We start from the raw sequence: 18,656 nt of genomic DNA on the forward strand, positions 1-18,656 counted from the left end.
ACATAAATAAAATAATCCGTGGTTTATAAATCCAGTGCGATTAGAAATGCTATCAGTAAAAAAGGCCACATCAAACACAGGCCCATGAGTCTAAGGGAATTGCTGTATTTGGTTAGGAATAATGATGTAAGATAACCTGTAAAAACAGCCTATAAAGAAAGGACATTAGCAAATTTATTAAATTAAATGTAGGAATGTTTACTGGGAAACAAATATTTGTTGTATAGCATAAGTCTATACAACAAATACTTGTTGTGTACTAAGTATACAGACTTACTTTCAGACTGTCACTTCTGGTCATTTTACAGAGATATAGATATATATATATATATATATATATATATGAAGAATAAAAGTGTAATTCTTCATGCCCCATGAATTTTAACCACCTTTTTGTCTCTTAAGGGTAGCTCTTAAGGTCAAAAACAACTGGTTCAACTCAGAGCCTGCTTTGTTTCTAAAACAGCCGTGCCTGTCCTGAAAGTCCAGCTGTGGTAGGCACCCACAGATGCTTTCATCCCAGTAGTCTGAGTGAAAAGGAGATTAAAATAATGAAGCTTACACAGCTCCGCATTACCTGATGAACAGCTTTCCTTGCAACTTTCAGTGAATTCCCATTGCTTCCTTCCTGCTGCTCCGTGAGCGTCTCCCTCATACTAAAGTACACTGACAATCCATCTTTTCCTTTCCAGCATCTCTTAGGCAGTGGTTTCTCTTCCAGTTCCAGCTTTAAGGGAATAAAACCTTAGCAGAAGCTAAATTGTTGTATGACTAAATTGTTCGTTTCCCCATTCTTTCCATAAATATACAGATGTAAGGTATATGTTAAGCATAATCTGCTTACCATGTGTAAATTAGAGTTCACAGCTAAAAGTTGATCGTGTCTTTGGGCAAGGGATGGACAAAATGGCTTCCTGACCCTACCAGTCTCCTTCTTTGTACATCTGCAATTCTGTGCCTTGCTATGAGCTGATGATTGGTAACTTTTTACTACATATTTCTCTGATGTCATGAACATTACCACACTTTAAATATTGATAGTGTTGTTGCTCCATACAACACATGAATCAGAAGTATACATACATCACTCATATTCAACACTGTATAAATACGTCATTTATATTCAAAGAAATGTTTTAAAGAATACTGTGTTTCACAGATAATTTCGTACTTTGGGTTTTTAGGATCTTTGAGTTCTTTAAGACTCAAATGTTGCTACGTGATGCTTTTAATATAATGTGTAATTGTTCCTATAAATGTTGATGTTCACAGTGAGATAGGTAAATGAAAGTTAGGCTACTTAGCAGTGTTGCCTTCATCAACGCGTAAATCGTAAACACTATTGTTTTAGAAGGGAATTTAACTCCTGTCATTCACATTTTTAATGCTGGACAGAATGCAGTAGTTGGAAACATCCTGAGCTGCATTATTAAACAGCAATATCACTATGTCATACAGCATAGTTTTTCTAGAAAGGCCACAAAGCAGTGTTGAGGTCTAGAGTTCATTTTCCTGCTCAGTCAGACCTAGTACAGGTAGGAAAGCAGTATTTGTTGTGAAAAGAGAGAAAGACTGATTATCAGAAGCTAAAGTCCCAGTCTGTCCTTCCAGCCCCCTAATGTTCTTGAAAGGGCAGTCTTGCTCTCACTAGTATATTGTGCAGGGAATGTTGGAAACATTTTCTGTAAACCCTGATTTCATGAAGACAACCATACAAAAGTACTGGAGTATGAGTACAGAGAGTTGGCTGTGCCTTGACATGTATGGGAGCACTGGGAATTTTTGGCTTTCCTCTTTTGGAAAAATGAGGAGGTGTAGTAATACTTTTAGTTCTCTCCTTCCTCCTGCCTGTGGTGCAAGTGAGAAGGTACTTTTGCATTCTGAGTTTGAGCTCCCTTCTCAGTAGTGAAAAGCAAGGGTGAAAAAGTCAATTTAACGTGACTCTGGCACTGTTGCTTGTTCACACGTCATTGATCAGGAACTAGTAGTAGAAAAGCAGCATTCCTAATAAAGCTTGCAGCTATTTTGAGCTGGCTCCTCTCATCAGGAGTCATCTTCCTGGAAAGGCCCCACAGAGACCAGCTTAAAATAGAAATCATTAGGAGAGAGATGCGCTGCACAAAGGCAGCAGTGCGGGAGAAAACAAAGAACCTCAGAGAACGAGGGCGTTAAAGTTATTCCTGTGTTCAGTTTTCACTGCATCCATCTGATTTTCTGTCAAGTCTTGGTTTGTGCCTTCATCTGGCAGGGTGTTTGTCTCCCACCTCCTCAGTGGAAGGGAAGAGGTGTAGATCTGTCTTCTGGATGAACGGGCATGAAGAGATGCCTGAGGGGACCTTGTCTACAGCAGACAAGTTTTCCCATTCATTTAGTGCAGCTCTGGGTGGGTTTCTTGCAAAATCTGTATTGAATGCGAGCAAAATTTTCAGCGAAAGTTACTTTATTTAATAAGCCTCTAAAATAATTATGCCAAGCCTAACAGCTTTTCCGCATTCAGAGAGAAAAACTTTGAATAGCCCCTTTCCGTGGCCTGGGAACTCAGCAGTGACTGCTCACACCATGATGCAGTATAGAGTATTTCAATCTTCAGAGAGCATAAGCTTTCTCTAATTTTCCTGCTAGAAGCTGCTGTGGATGTTTTCCCTCTTTCGTCGCTCTAGAGAGGGTGATAGCATGACTTCAGTTTAAAATTTAGCAATTAATTTAGGGGAAGGAAACAGAAATCTTGATTTTTTAAGAAATTACTTCTACAGTGACTTTGCTTGTAAAGTGATTCACAATTTGCTGTAACTGTAAGAACAAGAAATAAAAAAGATATTTCATCATAATTTTTAGTTGTTTCAACTGTTGCTAACAAAATCACTACCTGCTACAGTATTTCTCCATATTTTGTAGAAAAGAAGAACATGAATGCAATCATTTGCATGTTCCTGCTCTGTAGTTGTAGTTGGATTTAAAGTATATCAAGGCAGCTGTTCACGGTCTCACTCAGAAACTAATTATTGATTTACTGATCTAGTACCTATCAAATTTAAACGAGTCTGCTCATTTCAGAATAAGTACCCAAAATTAATTCTAGTCCATTACATAAAAGGCATCCTTTTAGTTCTGAATCTGGTTTGAGGGCATCCAACAAAATGGATGATGTTGCTGACTTCTGAAGAGAACAACTGGTTCTACAGCTCCGGTACTTCTGAGGCTTAGTCAGGATCAGTCAGGGTATGACAGTTCATTTTGTGATAGTCAGACATTTGTTAGCACTATTTTGAAACAAATCCAGAGTCTTGTAATGGCTGTCTGGTATCTTATACATCTCACAGCAGTGCTCTGATCACCAGGTGAGAAGATGCAAAATTCACTTATTATTTTCCTCTATTAAGAACTTCACTGAATAAAGAAATATTGTCTTTTTCTGCAGAAAACATTTGGCATCAGCTAAATGAAATCTTGAAAGAAAGGGAAAAAAAAAAACAAACAAAGCAGTCAGGAATATTTGACCTTAACCTTAGTTTTCTATGTACCATAGGATTTTGATAACTTTTGAATAACAACAGCTATCCCAATAGATGGATATTTATGGCGTAGAATCAAACTGGACTCATTTTTGAATGATATAGAAATCACATAATCGGTTTGTTTGATTCATTGTATCAGTGGGGTTTTTTTAAAGGTAGGAAGGTGTTTTCACTTCCAAATTGACATCTGCAGGGGTTTTTAAAGATAGTTATTTTTTTATTAAAAGAAAAAAAATCTGTGAGGTACTGATACAGAGCAGCAGATGAGGAAAAAAAACCAGTATGTGGCCAATTCATTCATATACATGAATCACTTCTCTCAAAGTACAGTAACATCTCCTGTGAAGGAAGAATAATTAAATTATACATCTCAGCTTAAAGTAAAAGTCCTTCAGCTGAGCAATATCATATCACATATGCTTTCTAGTATTACAGCTGGTGATGGGGGTCAGCGGCTCTGACCCAGGAAGAGATGACCGCTCCGGAGAGATGGTCCCGAAAGGAATCGCCTTCCCGAGGCCCGGTGTCTTCCCTCAGCTGCTGGCAGGAGGGCCCTTGCAGAGGCTGTCAGCTCTTTAGTGATTGTCAGCTCGTGATTCCAGCTCAGCTCTGCAGGGCAGCCTCCAGGCCAGACCAGAGAGAGACGAGAGGTTCGCGTGGCTAGTTCCGCACAGAGGTAGCTTTATTGTTGGTCCCCTCCGGTGAAGGGGAGAGCCAGGGACGAGAACCCTCTCTGAGCCCCACAGGGGCCCGTTGAGCTTGCTTTTATAGGGATACAGGGGATCAGCAAGGGACCAATGGATTACAAAGGATCTGGGACAGACCAGTGGGTTACAGAATGATCTGCACAGTGTCTCCCAAAGGATTGTGGGTCTGCCTTTCCTCGCCGTGACCACAGAAGTGGTTGCCTTTCCAGGGAGTCCTGATGGGAGATTGGTCAATCTCCTTATCTCAGCAGACGTCCCTCCAGGGCAGGGGCTGGGCATACCCCACATCCTAGCACTCTTGAAATAGTATCTTTTAAAGTATTTCTAGTTGCAAGGGTATCTTTTGAGATACAGAAACGTAAAATAAGAAGCTTTTCTCTGCACATGAGAGCTTAGTTTCCCTCTTCATCTCAGCAACTGACTGCCCTATGAGGTCCCCCCAGCAGTGGGAAAAGGCTTGGATGAGAGTCCCGCCCCAGGAGGATGCTGCACCCTGGCATAGCTGTTCACAGGAGAGGAGCTCCAGGGCACATACCAAGTTTCTTGCCATCCCTCCTCTTCTTCCCACCTCTCCTTCTAGTCCACATGGATTTCAAAGGGTGGTCCCAGCAGGAGGATGTGATCAAGGAGGCACTCATGCAAAATCACATTGCCTGTATGCTTCTCTCATCTAAGGATTACTTTTTTAATTCTTCTCTACTCATTAGCCAGGCAAGAAGAATGAGCACTGGTAAATTTGGTTTCCATGTATTTGAAAGTTTAAAAACTTTTCACTCAAAAGGGATGAGGGCAGCAGATTAAAAACCGTATGCAGTTCAAGGACATATTTAAGAAAAGGATTCACTGCCAATTCCACAAGGAATTCCACCTTCCTTCTGTTTCATTGCACTAGGGAAGGACATCCCAATTTATGCCTTTATGTTTCAGTTGCTGCTTACTGGCTGTATTTCCTCCCTTCTTGCTCCTAATGTCTTTTCCTCTAAAACTGCTATTAAAATCTGGCATTAATCTTGCTAAAGTAAATATGTGATTATACAAACATTTCTATTAATTTTTACTGCTGGGTAGCTATCATATTCCATTCATAAGTTTTTAGAAATTTCTCAGTGTACTGGCTCTTCAAACATGGTTATAGCTGGGTTTTGCAGTGATGATAGATTCTTTTCCACTTTTTTAAAACATTGACTTATAAATCATCTCTAAAGAACAGTAACAATAGTGGAGTATTTCCACATCATATGGAATACCTTTCAGCTTTTGTTTTGCTCTTGTCCCAATTTTTTAGATTTCCTTCATTTAGTCTTCAGCATGTTGAAGGTTTGTTTTGAATTATTTTCTTGGTCCATCTGCTTAGTCTGTATGCATACCTTAGTTTTTTAATATATGGTTTAATTTATGTGGGGATCAAACGCTATGGAATACTTTTCTTTCTAATGCTGAGAAATGGAAAAGACAGTTGAATTCAGTGATTCAGGCTGTGGTCAAGCATGGCTGTCCTGCCTATGAAGACTTTGGACTTCTCATGTTTCAAATTCTGAACTTTTAAAAGAAGGAAATCATGCATTCTTTGTTAAACAGTGGAAAAGAGAATGTAAGTTATTCTTTTATAAATAAATATTAATATATTTTACTTAGCAAGTTGAGAGACTAGACAATTTAGATGTAAAGTAAAAAAGCAAGTAAAATGTTGAATCCATTATGGGTTGTCTCAATTCAAGATGCTACATATTTGCGGAAAGATCTGCGGTTTTTTTATTTCCAGCTGTCATAATGCAGTGTCTTTCTCATGTAAAATTTCTGTTAGACATTGTTCAATTGTACAACAATTTGAGAACTGTACATTGCTGCAGGACATTGCCTCTGTAGTATAGTAAATAATGTGGGCATAGATCTGCTTGTTCACGTAGGCTGCTTATGCAAAGCTGAGTACCTTCACTGATGTTCTTGACCTTGATCACATCACCTTGACTTCTGTCAGCTATTGCTTTTCATGGCTCTAGCCTCTTTCATTCCTTCTACGTTTCAGATTGCTTTTTAGTGGTTCATCTAGTACTTAGGCATGGATCCTTTCTCCGCTTTGCCCTTCCCATTCTTCCTTTATATTCATTACTGATTTCTGGCCCCAACTCAATTTCAAACTTGTGTTTATACACAGGTTTTAAATCTACCTCTCCACTTCTAATCTTTCTTCTTGTCCTGTCTCCCACATCTCATTATTTTGCTATTTATTCTGTAAACACAAAACTCATACCAAATTACTCAGTGCTTGTACTTGAAACTTCATATTGTGTCAGAGTTGGCAGTGTCATCATATTCATCAGTGTCAGGATGATCTGTTACAGCAGTTCTGGCTTTTCACTGATTTGAGGCCTGAACATGCAGGACATTTTTAAAAACAAACAAATGCAATGCAGGTGTGGATTAATGGTACAAAGCTCTAATTGTGAAGTACCTGGGATACAGATACTCATGAGCAGCAAAGCATTCTTCCCCAATGAGTGTCACTGGGGGATTTGGGCTCAGTCTGTGTATGTAAGACAGGGGGGACACAAAGGAGTATCCTGACATTTTCAGTTGACAGATACCATCTCATTCTGCCAATCTGTCACTAGTAATCTTTGCTGTTTTCTTAAAGAGGAGGAAAGTAGGAGTGAGGAAGCTAGAGAATGATCTGACATAGTTTAAAGAGTCTGCAGGCTTGTTGGAGTTGTAGTTTTTCTGGGCTGTGTTGGACTGTAGCGCTGCCTGGGGTTGTCTTCCTGCAAACACTATGCTGGGGTAGTGAAATACATCCTTGACAGACCACACTGTGTGGGTATGGAAGGCAAGAGTCTCCTTAAGTGTTGCTACTGCACTGCTCCTTCTGTCAAAATTTTGTTCAGCCCTGGGTCTTTTACCTAAAAAAAGAGATTGGAAAGGGAATGAAACTTTTTATAGTCCTTCTATAAAGAGTATTCTAGCATCTGCAGTGGCCATGGGACCAAGATGAAGATTGCTGTGTTTCTACCTAAACCTTTCTGTGAGATGCAGCAGATTTGTCTGTTTTTGAATGCTTTCCAAAGCATTTTCAAGTTCAAAACTGTACGTAACACAGAGGCTGGTGTGGTCTTCCAGGGGCCAGTAGTAGCCTGAGTCCCTTGGTACACAGGGGCAACAAGTCCTGCAGGAGCAGAGCATTGCTGGAGGCTTCCTGACAGCAGTGCCAGGCTCAGGCTGGCCTCACCTCTGCAGCTAATAAGGTTGTCAGTCTCTGGGTTTGGATATGGAATTGTGTTTGCAGCTCAAACAGAAGTCTGTTTTGAAAGCATCAGTCAGTGGTAAGTAACAGCACGTTAGAGTTTATTTAGGATGTTTCTCTCTTTACCTTTCTTTTCTTTTGATGTTACAGGAAATATTCAGGAAGTCATTTTGCAAGAACGCTTGGAAAAAGAAGATGAAATTCTGGTTTCTTTGGCTGGTTTGAAGCAGGTATTACTATTGCTTAGCTTAACCTTCTTGTGCCCTTCAGAGCTATTAATCCTTTCTCTTGTTTTCTCCTATTTTATTCTTTTTGTATACTGCTGTTTTGTCCTCTTGTAGCTGTTTTATTAGTGCATCAAACCTTGTAGTGTACTTTATTTGTAACGATAAAACTCAGCTATGAAGAGTTCAAACGACTTGCACAGTATTTGCTCCTGTGGAAGTTTTGGAGGCCTCAAATCAAAACTGAAGAAGTGCAGCACCAAGTGCTGGACTTAAGCCATGCTATCATTTTTCTTAATGCAAAATGTACTTGCTAGACAAGAACTACACCTGTGTCCCCATTATTTCATTGTGACAACACTTGAGCGTCATTGAATTAAAGGAAAAAATACTACATACATAAAATGAGAATGCTGCTGAGCATCTGTAGCTCTGATTATACTGCCCTCTGCTCCCTCAAAATACATTTTATGAGGAACAATGTGACATATGTTAAACCTATAATGAGGCAGGCAATAATCTTAACAGTTTTATTCTCTTTTGATTTCCTGGATAGTTGTTTTCCAGACTCTAATAAAACCACACTCCACTGTTATTTATATCTTTAACCAGTATAGGTATGACTATTGACTTGCTTCCTATCTTTTGAAAGCAAATAGTTTGGGGAAATGGTGTATTAAAGCAGTCTGCAGAGCTTTAGAAAATGTAGAATTCCTCCCAATTTTTAACTTACGTCTTTTCCCCTCCTATTCAACAATAGATCAAGGATATCCTGAAAGGTTCATTGCGTTTCAACCAGAGCCAGCTGGAAGCTGAAGAAAATGAGCAAATCACTATTGCTGATGATCATTACTGTTCCAATAATCAGAACAAGGGGGCAGGTGATGTTCTAAAGGGACCTGTCATGACAAAGCAACAGTTCATCTCAGGACAACAGGTAAAATAAAAACATCTCAAGCAGGCCATTGGTGGCCTTCCATATTTTGAAGACTTCCTCTAGCATGTCCAGACATTCCGTGGGACACACCAGCATTCCTGGTCCATATGGAGAGTGGGTTAAAAGCATATCTCTAGCTACTGTCCTATTCCAATCAATTATTTTTATTGTAGCCTTACGCTCCACACGCAGGTATTTAAGTCTAAGTGTTAGGCGGTGTTTGGGGGGAGTTCTTTCACACTGTTGAATCAAAGAATCACAGATTAATTTCCTACCAAGAAATGTAAAAACTGCAGGTAAATGTTCCCATACCAAATGTTCCCACATGATTATTCTCATTGTCCTTGTCCTCCAGGATCCCATTATGTAAGAGCTGATTAACTGCATTGCAGTGTATTCATGGCCAGTGCCAAAAAGGAAATAGCAAGGAGGTTGCTTTTACCTTCTACTTCATTGTATTGACTTTCTCCTTGAATCAGTAAACAGTGTTTTCACATACAAAGCATACATTCATAGGACAAGTTCATAGACAAAGGGCCCTCTTTGTCTAAGACTCAGTCCAACCCAAACTTGATCTTAAAAATAAGTACTTTTGTATCTGCTCATTTCTGTGTTGGAGTTCTGCTAAGTCTGCCACCCCACTGCTGATACTCACACTCAAATCAGTGGCAGCGCTATCACCTCAAAGTCTACCTGAGTCTGCAGTCAGTTTACTTTTGACAAGTTTACTTAGGAACCACAGGAAATATTTATTAATTTTCAAATAATGACACCAGGTCATTTTGTTTTCTTACACACGATCCCCCTGAGTTAGAACACTCTATGTTAAAAAACATATTTTAATTGCATTTCAGTATTAGAGGCAATACCAAGATTTATTTTTTTATATTCAGTAATGGCAAAGAGTAAAGCTTTGCTAGAAAGTTTTCATTGCTTGCTTAGGTGTTGTCATTACAATCACTACTTTCTGTCATAATAAAGCCATAGGTTAAACTGATACAGTATATTGGACTGTTCATATAATGGCCTCCTATTTTTGCCCTTGATCTCCTAGCATTTTATATGAAGTACCTTTTGTTTTCTCCCCAAAATGTTTTTTTGATGATTTTTCACTTCTAGAAACTAGAAGGTAGAATGCCATATACCATACTAGCAAGCTCTGTGTAGGCGTGTGGGTGGGTGGGTGTGTGTGCAGACCCTCCTGATGCTGGAGAAGCCCTTACTCAGAGGCTGATCTAAACTGTGGATCATGGAGGTGCTGGGACTCTTTGAGTGTTGAGGGTGGAGCTGATGAAACCTGGTCTGCACAGATTTCTCTCCAGTGGAAATTTTCAGTGTGTAGTCAGGGTAAATCCATCCAGCCCCAGGAACTGAGTGGCATCCATGGGTCCCACAATTTCAAGGCTGCTCATAAGTCCACTATGAGCAATGTGAGTAGAGGTTGTACAAGCTGAGCTGCTGCAGGGCATTAATGAGGCATCTGCACTGCATGGTTTACATTTTGAGGTGCAGTACATTGATATGGATTAGCCTCCTCTCCTCTCATCTTCTGGAAATTCCAATTATGATAATGAGCAACAGCCCTTTTGACAGAAATAAAAATATTAGTGTTAGAAATGGCAGTCCAGGAGGGCTGTTAGTATCCCTAGTTAGTTAATTAGGGATTGTTTGTCTGTCTAACTACCCCCTAGTTAGTCTGTGCTGTTTCCGAGCCCCTTGTCTTTAACCACCATGCCTAAAATCAAACAAAAAGAGGAGAACTTTGGACCCCTTTTAATAAAACACAGGAAAATAAGACTGCGGAATAGTGGACTGTGATATTAGACTGTTAATTGATGGGGTCAGTTGTTGGCCCAAACCAGGCCATGACCCAGGCTTTTAGCTCTGCTGAAGAAAATGGGCTGCACTGGTGCCCTGGGTCATGCTGGGATTACTTACTGAGAGCTGCAGGGGGATTAAAAAACAACCACTTCTAAGCCATTTAATGCATTTCTTGCTAAATAAATTTCTACTATATTTGCATTTTCTGTTACCTTGGGTAATGCTTTTAATTTTATTTGGTGTTATTTGTACTGTAGAGATTGTTTTTTGCTGGAGTTACAGGGATATTTTCTAGGACAGCTGGACCAGTTACAGGTGTAGCTATTCTGTAATTGAGATTAAAATCTGGTCTTTTGTGCTTGGTTGTTATATAAGTATAAATTTTTTATCATATTCTCTTTTTTTTAAAGTGCTCTTCCTCTTTTTTGCCTCCAAAATCCCTTTCTGCAAAATGAGGATAAAGGTATAGTCCTTCATTAGAAAGGAAAGCTGCAAAATTAAAAATGCAAAAAAATTAAGATAAAGGCTAAAAGAAATCAAGCATTTTTTGGAATGTTTGGCTTTGGTAGCAGCATGCAGTTGACAAACAGAAGGCTTCTGTTGCTAAATAATGAATGATAATTAACACATTATCTTGCCTTTATGTCTGTTCAAAGAAGGAGGCAAAATGAGCTGCTGTTCTTCTAAGCTTTCTTGAATTGTATCCTTGCAGTTAGTTTTAACTCATTCACAGTGTGAAGGCAAATGAAATAAGCCTGGTCCTAGTAGCTGATATTCATCAGGAAAAATTGTTTGGAGAAGCCATATGGCAATGGGCGTAAGGTTGTTAACTTTCAAAGCTACTGGAAGTATAATTCTGTCATTTTTCATTTATTCAGTAGTGGCAGCAGATGGGAGAAAACATGCTTCACGTCAGCATGAGTTTCCTGAAACAGAAACAGGCAAAAGAAGAAGGAAGGAGGTATTTTACCTCTGGAAATATCAGTTCCAAAATATCAGTGTATGCTAGGGACAGGCAAACATTTACAGGAAGCCCTTTTATAGCATTTTGCAGTCAATAGCTCTTCTTTGCTGCTTCTCTTTTACTTCAGTGAGCTAGAGGTCTCCTTGACCAAACCAAAAAGTATGGGTAGCATGAAAAGTAATGTTGGGAAGCTCAACAGTAACAACAAGAAATTGGGATGAGTAGTTTTCTTTCCTTTATTAAAGGGCAGGATGCTTTTTTAACTGCACTAGAACACATTACTGAAAGCAGAATTTAGGAAATTGGGGAGTGCCAGAGACAAAAATACTGATCTTGCTGGGCAAGTGTTTCACTAAGTGAGATCTCTGTCACCCTAGGCAAGGTGGAGGTGTGAGGGCTGTGAGGGCTGAAATAAAGGATTCTTGATAGCTTGGAATAATAAAGTGTGTAATTTTGAAAAATGAGAGCTGAGAGCATTTGCATTCCCTGAGACCTTTTAAATAGAAGTGTGGAAAGAGGCCAGGTGCATTATGTGGCAGTGGTTGTTCAGAGGAATGTGTCTTTCTGTTGTACAGGGTGAGGGGGTGGGAACAAAGTGCTGAAATTTTGACTATGGCATAAGAGCTCTCAAAAAAGTATCAATACAAGCTGGAGGATTAGGGGTTGAGAGCAGCCCTGACTAAGAAGGACTTGGGAATACTGATGGGTGAGAGGCTGGACACATCCCAAATGTGCACTCGAGCCCAGGAATCCAACTGTGCCCTGGGCTGCATCCAAAGCAGCGTGGCCAGCAGATCAAGGGTGGCAATTCTGCCCCTCTGCTCCCCTCTCATGAGGCCCACCTGGAGCGCTGCATCCAGCTCTGGGGTCCCCATCACACAAAGGACGTGGGCCTGTTGGAGCAAGTCCAGAGCAATGTGGCAAAGATGATCAGAGGGCTGGAGCACCTCTCCTATGAAGACAGGCTGAGAGAGAGTTGGGGATTTTCAGCCTGGAGAAGAAAAGGCTCCAGGGAGACCTCATTGTGGCCGTTCAGTACTGAAAGGGGGCTTAAAAGAGAGATGGAGACAAATTTCTTAGCAGGACCTGTTGCAAAAGGACAGGGGGCAATGGTTTTGAACTAAAAGAGGGTTGATTTAGACTAGATATAAGGAAGAAATTTTATGATGAGGATGGTGTGAGACACTGGAACAGGTTTCCCAGAGAGGTGGCGGATGCCCCATCCCTGGAAACATTGATGGTCAGGTTGTACAGGGCTCTCAGCGACCTGGTCCAGTTGAAGATGTCCGTGTGCCTCACTGTGGGAGTTGGATTATGCGACCTTTAAAGGTCCTTCCAACCCGAGCTGTTCTGTGATTCTGTGTTGATGGAGCAGAGCCGCGGTTGTGTGCTGCCTGTGTCCTCAGCCCCCTGGAGATGGCAGCTGACTCACTGACAGCTCATGAAGACCATTTCAAACAGACAAGATGAAAGCAAAAGGCTAATTAATAACAAATTATGTCTCAGCTCAGAAGTGTTCAAACAGTGAAGTCTATCTCCTTGTAGGATAGATCTGTATGGTTTTAACTTCATGGAAACTGCTTGAAGTTTTTGACATTTGAACTGCTCTGGTTCTGTGTGGATCGGGAGGTTTAGACACCAATTTTGATAACACTCAGCAAAGGGTAGTGGTTGATCTTTCTAAAACCAATCTGATGTGTTTTGTATGAATTTTATTAAGTTTTCTGTGGAAAGTCAGTATCAAAAATAATAGATGTCAATTTCTATCAGTGGGACTACTGTCTTACATGGGGACAGGTAAAATTTTAACCAGTGCTCTGGACTCAAGATACTTCCATTTGAATTATGAAGTATTAAAATGAGTTCATTACAAAACAGAATATTATATGTTATTAAACCTATAGTAATATTAATTATATAATATTATTATACCTGCCTACTTGTAGATAACACACAAAAATTATAAATTATGAAAACAGGAAATTTCAAAATTTACTAGATAGGGAGATATTTGAATCCTTATTCATATGAATTTGGGTACAATTCTGTATTTGAATATGTTTTCCCATTCAGCTGATATTTATCTTGATTGTGACTTTTAACAATTTGTCATGACTATGTAAATGACATCCAAAGACTTCCAGCTCTCTCATTTCATCTTACAATCATTCTTAATCACAGGTGGGTTTTGCTTCCTGAGCTACTCTACAGTACCATTTCAAGAACATTCTGATCTATAAACAGCAATCAAAGCAAGAAAATAATTTTCAGCTGTAAGAATAAATTTTGCAAAATAAATTTTGCTGGAGGCCACGGGTACTGTAACTCCAGCTGTGGCTTGCTGATGCTTGTGGTGACCTCCATACTCCAATTTTATATACCATGCTGTAGATTCACCTTTATCTCATTCAGATTATTCCTGTTCTTCTTTTCTGCAGCTGCTTTCTTTTTTTTCCGTAATACCTATAATCTCTTTTCACCCCAGAATGAATTTACTTTTTTTTTTTTTTTTTTTTTTTTGGAAGAGTCACAGCTGAAGGGCTTGTATTGCCTCAAATGTGGACATACACGTTTCTCTCTACTTCTCCTTTTTTTCAGTCTTGCATTCGTGCAATCAAATATATTGGTTTTGGCATCACAACACTTCAGGATGCTTGTACCTACAGGCTGTTTGGCATTATTACTCTGAAAAGCAACCAAGAAAGCCAGAGGAACGTAGAGCTAGACAGGAGCTGAATGCAGCTCTTGCAGAAGGAAACAAAGTGGTGTCCATTTGGGTTGCAACCAAGCTAAAAGACTTCCAGTTGTCAGCAGTGAGAAATCCCACTCTACTGTGTATGGCAATCTTCCTTTCTAATTATATACAGCTCTGACTGGAAAAGCTGGGATTCTGGATGTGGCTAGTAGAATGGAATATAAGATTGAGACATCACAGAGTTTTCTGTTGCACTGATGCGTGGTCTTGAGCCACTACCTAAGTGCTCAGGGACACACATTTCCCAAGGTCTAACCAGTCAGAAGTGGGATTCCCAGATGCTCATTTTCTGGAAATGTTAGGAAATAGTTAACAACACTAACCCTGGAAGCTCTGGGAGCTCTAATTTTTTGAACCCAAACTGGTGCACACTAAATCAGGTCTATGTATGCTTCAGATTTCCCAAGTCAAAGGTTTTACTAGAAAATGTTATATCAAACCATTCTCCTGACAAGCTCCAAAATGCCATTGTACATGCAAAGCAGCAAAAAATTTCTCAAAACTACTTCATTAAATACTAGAGAAACCCACTGTAATTACTGAAAATCTTCACAGCTGTAATGTATGTGTTTGGTGCTTGGCTGCTGTGGTCACTACATGGATGCACTATGATGGTGAGACATGTAAGACTGTTATACCAAAAAATGTATTTTTAGAGTGTTACATTTTATGCTTTTTTAAATTATCTCAGTTGGTCAGAGCATGATGCTAATAATGCCAAGGCTGTGGGTTTGATCCCTGTATGGGCCATTCACTTAAGAGCTGGGCTCAATGATCCTCATGGGTCCCTTCCATCTTAGAATATTCTGTGATTCTGTGAAATAACAAATTATGTCATCCAATGTTAATATCCACTTTATTTTTCACTTTATTTGGTCATTGCCACTTTTGGATAGTAACTATTCCTTTGTCCCATTCCCATATCCCTGACATGCTTCATGAGCCTTGTCATGTGGTAACACTGGTACTCACTTTAAATCCTTTCTGTGCCGTTGTTTCACAGACTACAACTGATTCAAGCACCAGTGAGAGCAAGAGTGCTGATGACTATATTATGGTTTCCAAAGAAGAGGAAAGAAGTAAAAGTGCTGCCTCAGAGCCAGCACAGTCCCTTCAGGCACCCAAGGAGGCAGCGGTGAAGCCAGAAGCTCCGTCTCGTTCTTCTTTGATATTCTCTGACCCTCTGATGGGTTCCATTTCAGCCTCCTCCAGCAACCTGAGCTCCAGCCCTGATGACGACAGTAGTAATAACAGCAAAGATTCTGACTTTGCTATTGTCAGCCCACTGGACATCTAAAGAAACAGATTGGGAGAGTTTGGGAAATCAGTCATTACAACTCAGCTCAAATTTCTATGATTCCACGGGCTGGATAGTTCTTTGGATTACAAGGACAGAAAATAGATAAAGATAACCCATTTCAGCTGCCAAAAGCCTAAATTAAAATAAAAAGGCAAACAAACAAAAAAACAACATAAATTTGCTACTTTTAAAAAATAATATATACATTTTAATAACTGCCTTAAATAAAGACCCAGTAAAACCCAGTTCTAATACACAGTTACTCTTAATTATGCTCTTACTGTACTTAGGAGCTTTGTTACTATAGAACTGTTGCTTTCCCAAAAGATAGAATAGTATATGCTAGGTACCATAATGGAAATGTGTAGATACCTGGCATCAGACCTGAAGCAGCAAAGACAAGCTAGATTTAATATTGTCCTTTTACAATATATGCTTGACTGGGTTTTCTGAGTAGGAAAGGGTACTGTTTCTTCAGAGATTGTGATTAGAGAAGTAGGGACTGAGTATCAAAAAGATTAAAAGCATCATCCTAGTAGGAAGTTTGTTCTCCCTTGAGGAATCCTAATTTCTTCATTTTCATCTGGCAATAGCCTGAGGTGTGTTCAAGGCAGAGGTTTGTGTAGTTGTTCCTCAGTGCTTACAGGAGACTATGTGACAAACTCCTTGAGAATGGGGACCTATACAACAGAGCCTTATTTGCCTTTGTCTACTTTTTCCCCTTGAGAGTTCCCAATTCACCTCTTTCCCTCTTTGTCTACTTTTACTTCCCCTGGCATGATTTTTTTAATTTTACCCAGACTACCACAGTTTAAACAGTAGGTACAAGGGAAATAACAGTGTTTCATAGTGTAGGCCTGAGCTGGTTGAACTAAAGCTAGCTCAAGTACGATAACTTACCAGGGAAGATTGCAAAGTGAAATGAAATGTTCATAATTAAAAGCACTTTATGTCTCATTGCTATTATCTTCTATAGACTCTGTTTACATATATTCCTGTATGATTTCCATATTTCTAATCAAGAGAAACATAATGGTGCAGCAGTGTTAACCAACAGAAAGTTTCTAATTAACTCTATAACTTGTTCTTCTGTGGAAAAGTGTATTTCTTTCCCATCAAGTACATAGTACATTTAATAACAGCTTTTTTCAAGTTTATGAGGGCAGTTTTTTGTACTCTCTGATCCCTTTGACCTCTGTTGGAATTCACAAAATGCAACTGGTGGTGAGTAGACCACTTCTCTTGCAGGACCTACACAGAGTTAGCTTGAGGAAGGAATGTTAGTATGTCACTCTGTCACAGCAGCAAAAAAAAAGCATTATTTGCTTTTAAGATGCATATACATTTTACCATGCAACAACTTCATATTTGCATGGCAAAGCTTGTGTTTGTTCAAAGTTATGAAATTGTAGTTATTTGCTGCTTAGTCTGTAATTGTAAATGAAGTACCGTATCCCAAAGATGAGGTGACGTGTAATTTGCTGGTCTTAGATTTTACAAGGTCTGTGTCAGTGACTGAAGAGTTGTCATGTAATTACATGGTAGCTGCCATCCTTACATGTTCAAAAGCCACCATGTAGTTCTTCAGAGATTATTTGTGCCTTGTAAAATGTTAAAATACTAGAATGTTATGAGCAGGCATAGCATCACACCTCTCTGCAACAGAGTAACACGAACAGGCAGATGACTATTTTGATGAAAGATCTTAAATGCATAACATTCTGGAGAGGTGTTTATTTTGGTTTAATTTTAAGCTTCATAAAAAAATCACTTTGCAATTAGCATGCATGCCTGTCTCTGGGTTTATTTTATTACCCTGAGTTTGCCTAAATGCCAGGGGATTGGGTGGCTGTTGATTTATTTAGGTCTTTCAAGCTTTCCTAGCCTTAACCTATTCAGCAAGGCTTGTGGCACCAACAACAAAGGGGAATCTGTTCAAGAAGTACCTGTGGAAAGAGGAAAGAAATATTCTGGGGACAGAGAGAAAAGTTTTATATTCTATGATACATAAACCTTCAAAGATTCCAGTAGTTTGGGAGGAGAAAATGTTTTTACTTCTTTTTTATTTTTTTTAAGCATCAGTCTTTTGATTTCTGTTCTAGTGGGTCGTTTCAGGGATCACATTGCTATTTTCTTGAACAGTCTCATTGTCAATGAAAGAGTGTGATTTGTACAGGTTTTTTTATTTTTGTAAATTAGTTGTATCTTTAATATTGCATATTTTAAAACAGTAGTAAAAGTATATAAAGATCTGGGGAGTTTCTGAGAAGAATCAGTGAATACCGATGAGCTGAATGTGTATCATGCCATGGGATTATGATAAAAATCTTCAAAAGCAGAGAAATGATTATACAAATAAGATCAGAGTAACTCCAGTAAATGAATCTGCTTTGGTTGTACCATGTCTTTTCACATCTCAAATATGTTGTCTCTGATACTTGATCATAGTGCAGAGATAGTTAAAAGTATTTTAGTATATTCATTAAGTTAGACTAGTAAATTAGATAAAATGTCAAATCATCACCCTGTTTCGTGTTATGTTAAGAATATGCTGAAAGAGAAATTGTCATTTAAAATACAAGATTATTCTTTTTCTCTGGAAATGACCTGCTCATAATGTTCATGGATAACAATAATGAGATAGAAAATTATAAGCATTGCAAATTGCTGATGAAAACTAATGCGGCATTAAGATTGCTGATCTGAGACTGTTGTACTGTATCTCACATCTGTAATTTATTACTTTAAAGTCTCTTGCATGTCATGTCAGTTGTATGTACTGCAGAAAGGCAGTATCATATTTTGACTGGGTATTGATTTAGTCGTGGAGCTTTGTATCTTTACTCTGGAAGAACATCTAGCCCGCTTTATTAAAGAAAGATTTAACAAACTTTCTGGGCTGTGCTTGTGCTGTTTTCTCAAAAAAGGGAAAGCTTTTTGACTAGAATACTGGAAGTACCATTTCTGAGAACTAGGATGATTAAAACTTAAAAACTATCTATGTAAGCACAAAGTTTTACTAATACTTTAATCCTATTTTATATATGTGATCCAGGGAATAAAACTGCTTGCCATTTATCTCAACTGAACAGTATAGAATATCTCCTGTTTTACCATATTTCTTGTATCTGAAAATAATGAACCAGAATTTAATGCGACATAACTTTTCTACAATATAATGAAGCTCGGTATAGT

General features: G+C 39.0%; 1 protein-coding gene across 9 annotated transcripts in view; it reads left to right on the forward strand.

Moving 5' to 3' along the window:
* The window catches only part of TBC1D5 (TBC1 domain family member 5), a 318,486-nt gene extending 300,134 nt beyond the window's left edge, over positions 1-18,352 (forward strand). For all 9 annotated transcript variants that reach the window (XM_039571945.1, XM_039571951.1, XM_039571935.1 and 6 more), the window contains 3 exons: positions 7,611-7,690; positions 8,445-8,621; positions 15,165-18,352. In XM_039571945.1, the coding sequence (XP_039427879.1) occupies positions 7,611-7,690; positions 8,445-8,621; positions 15,165-15,458 (551 nt within the window). In that variant the 3' untranslated portion in view covers positions 15,459-18,352. The remainder of the gene's footprint in view (positions 1-7,610; positions 7,691-8,444; positions 8,622-15,164) is intronic.
* Positions 18,353-18,656: the final 304 nt, after the last annotated feature.

The sequence above is a fragment of the Corvus cornix genome, chromosome 2 (assembly GCF_000738735.6).
Source record: "Corvus cornix cornix isolate S_Up_H32 chromosome 2, ASM73873v5, whole genome shotgun sequence".
Lineage (NCBI taxonomy): Eukaryota > Metazoa > Chordata > Aves > Passeriformes > Corvidae > Corvus > Corvus cornix.